We start from the raw sequence: 2030 nt of genomic DNA, 5'->3' as shown, positions 1-2030 counted from the left end.
GGCGGAGAGCTGGAAGAGGCGAGGAAGAAGGCGTGGCGGGAGGGAAATCGTGGCGGTTGGCGGGCGCAGGCACGTGGCTTTTAACCAGCGCGTTGGGCGTCACACGCTAAAACTACCGCGCGCTGCCGGTTTTTCCCCGCGCGCCAATTTTTTTCGCGTGCCTGCTGGAGCGCGTCGCGCGGCCTCTCGCGTGCGTGTTGGAGATGCTCTAAAAGAGGAGAAGTTTGTAAAGAAAAAGGAACAGTTGATTTTTTTAGAATCATCAGCAGCAATAGTTTTTTTTCCGTCAGAACAATCAGCAGCAATTGTTTGGCAGACCAGGGCTTTGTCGTGGCCTTTGATTTCATCTTGTTACGTACTCGTGTGGCTCGCAACGCGCCCACGTATGCACGTGCACCCCTACAAAAAACCTAGATACCCATCGGCCATCGCCTACTTCTTCTTAGCGTGCTCTTCCATCGCCGCCGCTCAAACCGCCAACCATGGGGATGGAGGCAGGTGCTCCTGCTCCTAGATCGAGGAAGAGGAAAGCACCGGCTATTCCCGGAACCGATGGGGACGGAGGAGGCGCCGGCGGTGGCCGCCTCAGCGACCTTCCCGACGCCGTCTCGCTCAGGCCGCCTGCGATGGAGATGGAAACGGCGGTCGCGGCGGCGACTGCAGAAGGGGACGCCTCGGAATCTACGGCGGAGGACCGCCTCAGCGGCCTTCCCGACGGCGTCCTCGGGGACATCGTCTCGCTCCTCCCCACCAGGGAAGGCGCACGCACCCAGGTCCTCTCCTCCCGGTGGCGCCATCTCTGGCGCTCCGCCCCGCTCAACCTCGATCACCGCTCGCTCTGCGACCACCCGGACGACTTCAACGCCGTCGTGTCGCGCGTCCTCGCCGCCCACCCGGGCCCCGGCCGCCGCTTCTCCGCACCCGTCTACCACCTCTGGGGCGATCGAGCCACCGCCGCGGATGCCTGGCTCCGGTCCCCGGCCCTCGACAACCTCCATGAGCTTGAGCTGTGCAGCTACAACTACAGATTGCTGTATCCGCCAGCGACGCCACAACCGCCGCCCAAAGCCGCCTTCCGCTTCTCAGACAGCCTCTGTGCTGCCACCATAGGAGAGTGCTACCTTCCCCACAGCACCGTTCAGGGGCTTCACTTCCCTAAGCTTCAGAAGCTCGCGCTTGAGCGTGTCACTATCTCCGAATCCTCATTGCACGCCATGATTGCTTCTTGCCGCACTCTGGAGTGTTTGCTGATTCAGAATTGCTTTGGCATCCGTTGTGTCCGAATCAACTCCATTAGTCTCAGAGGCGTAGGTGTGAGAGCTTATAATTATCGAAAAGAGCTCAACATTGGGGAACTCGTCATTGAGAATGCCCCTTGTCTTGAAAATTTACTCCACGGTGGTTTCCATGAGTCCCCACATATATCGGTAGTCTCCGCGCCTAAACTGAAGACTTTAGGCTGCCTCTATTCTAATTGTAATACCACACTCGTGTTCGAATCGACAATTATTCAGGTAGCTGCAGCCTTCATGGGCCTTCTTATCGGCATTTTTGTGTTCAGATGAATTACATACTATCTGCACTTATATAGATGGTCTAATGCGGTCTTCCATGCTTCATGAAGGGATTGCGTGTCCATAGCCTGACGAAAACAGTGTGCACTGTTAAGATTTTAGCTATTGACATGAGTGCTCTTAGTTTGGATGTTGTTATTAACTTGATGAGATGCTTCCCATGCTTGGAAAAGCTGTACATTGAGGTGACGATTCTTCTATCATGGTTCAGTGCTCATTTGATCTACTTAATGTCCTCATTGTGTTTATTTCTCTATGCTCTTTTCAGTCAATAGGATCCGGGAAAACCAACTCGTGGCGTCGTAAGCATCAAACTCTTATAAGATCTCTTGACATTCGTCTGAAGACGATTGTTTGGGAATATTATGAGGGCATCAAGTCACATGTTAACTTCGCCACATTCTTTTTACTAAACGCGAGAATGCTAGAGCTAATGACTCTTAAGGTTAATCAACA

At 54.0% G+C, this 2030-nt stretch overlaps 1 protein-coding gene across 1 annotated transcript; it reads left to right on the top strand.

The window, feature by feature from the left end:
• The first annotated feature begins 482 nt into the window (after positions 1–482).
• LOC119350939 (F-box/LRR-repeat protein 25-like) lies at positions 483–1565 on the top strand. Its single transcript, XM_037618541.1, has one exon. The coding sequence runs from the start codon at positions 483–485 to the stop codon at positions 1563–1565; it is 1083 nt and encodes a 360-aa protein (XP_037474438.1).
• Positions 1566–2030: the final 465 nt, after the last annotated feature.

The sequence above is a fragment of the Triticum dicoccoides genome, chromosome 1B (assembly GCF_002162155.2).
Source record: "Triticum dicoccoides isolate Atlit2015 ecotype Zavitan chromosome 1B, WEW_v2.0, whole genome shotgun sequence".
In the NCBI taxonomy this organism is placed as follows: Eukaryota; Viridiplantae; Streptophyta; class Magnoliopsida; order Poales; family Poaceae; genus Triticum; species Triticum dicoccoides.
Note: the sequence above shows the minus strand (reverse complement) of the source record. Positions and strands in the feature narration are given on the sequence as shown.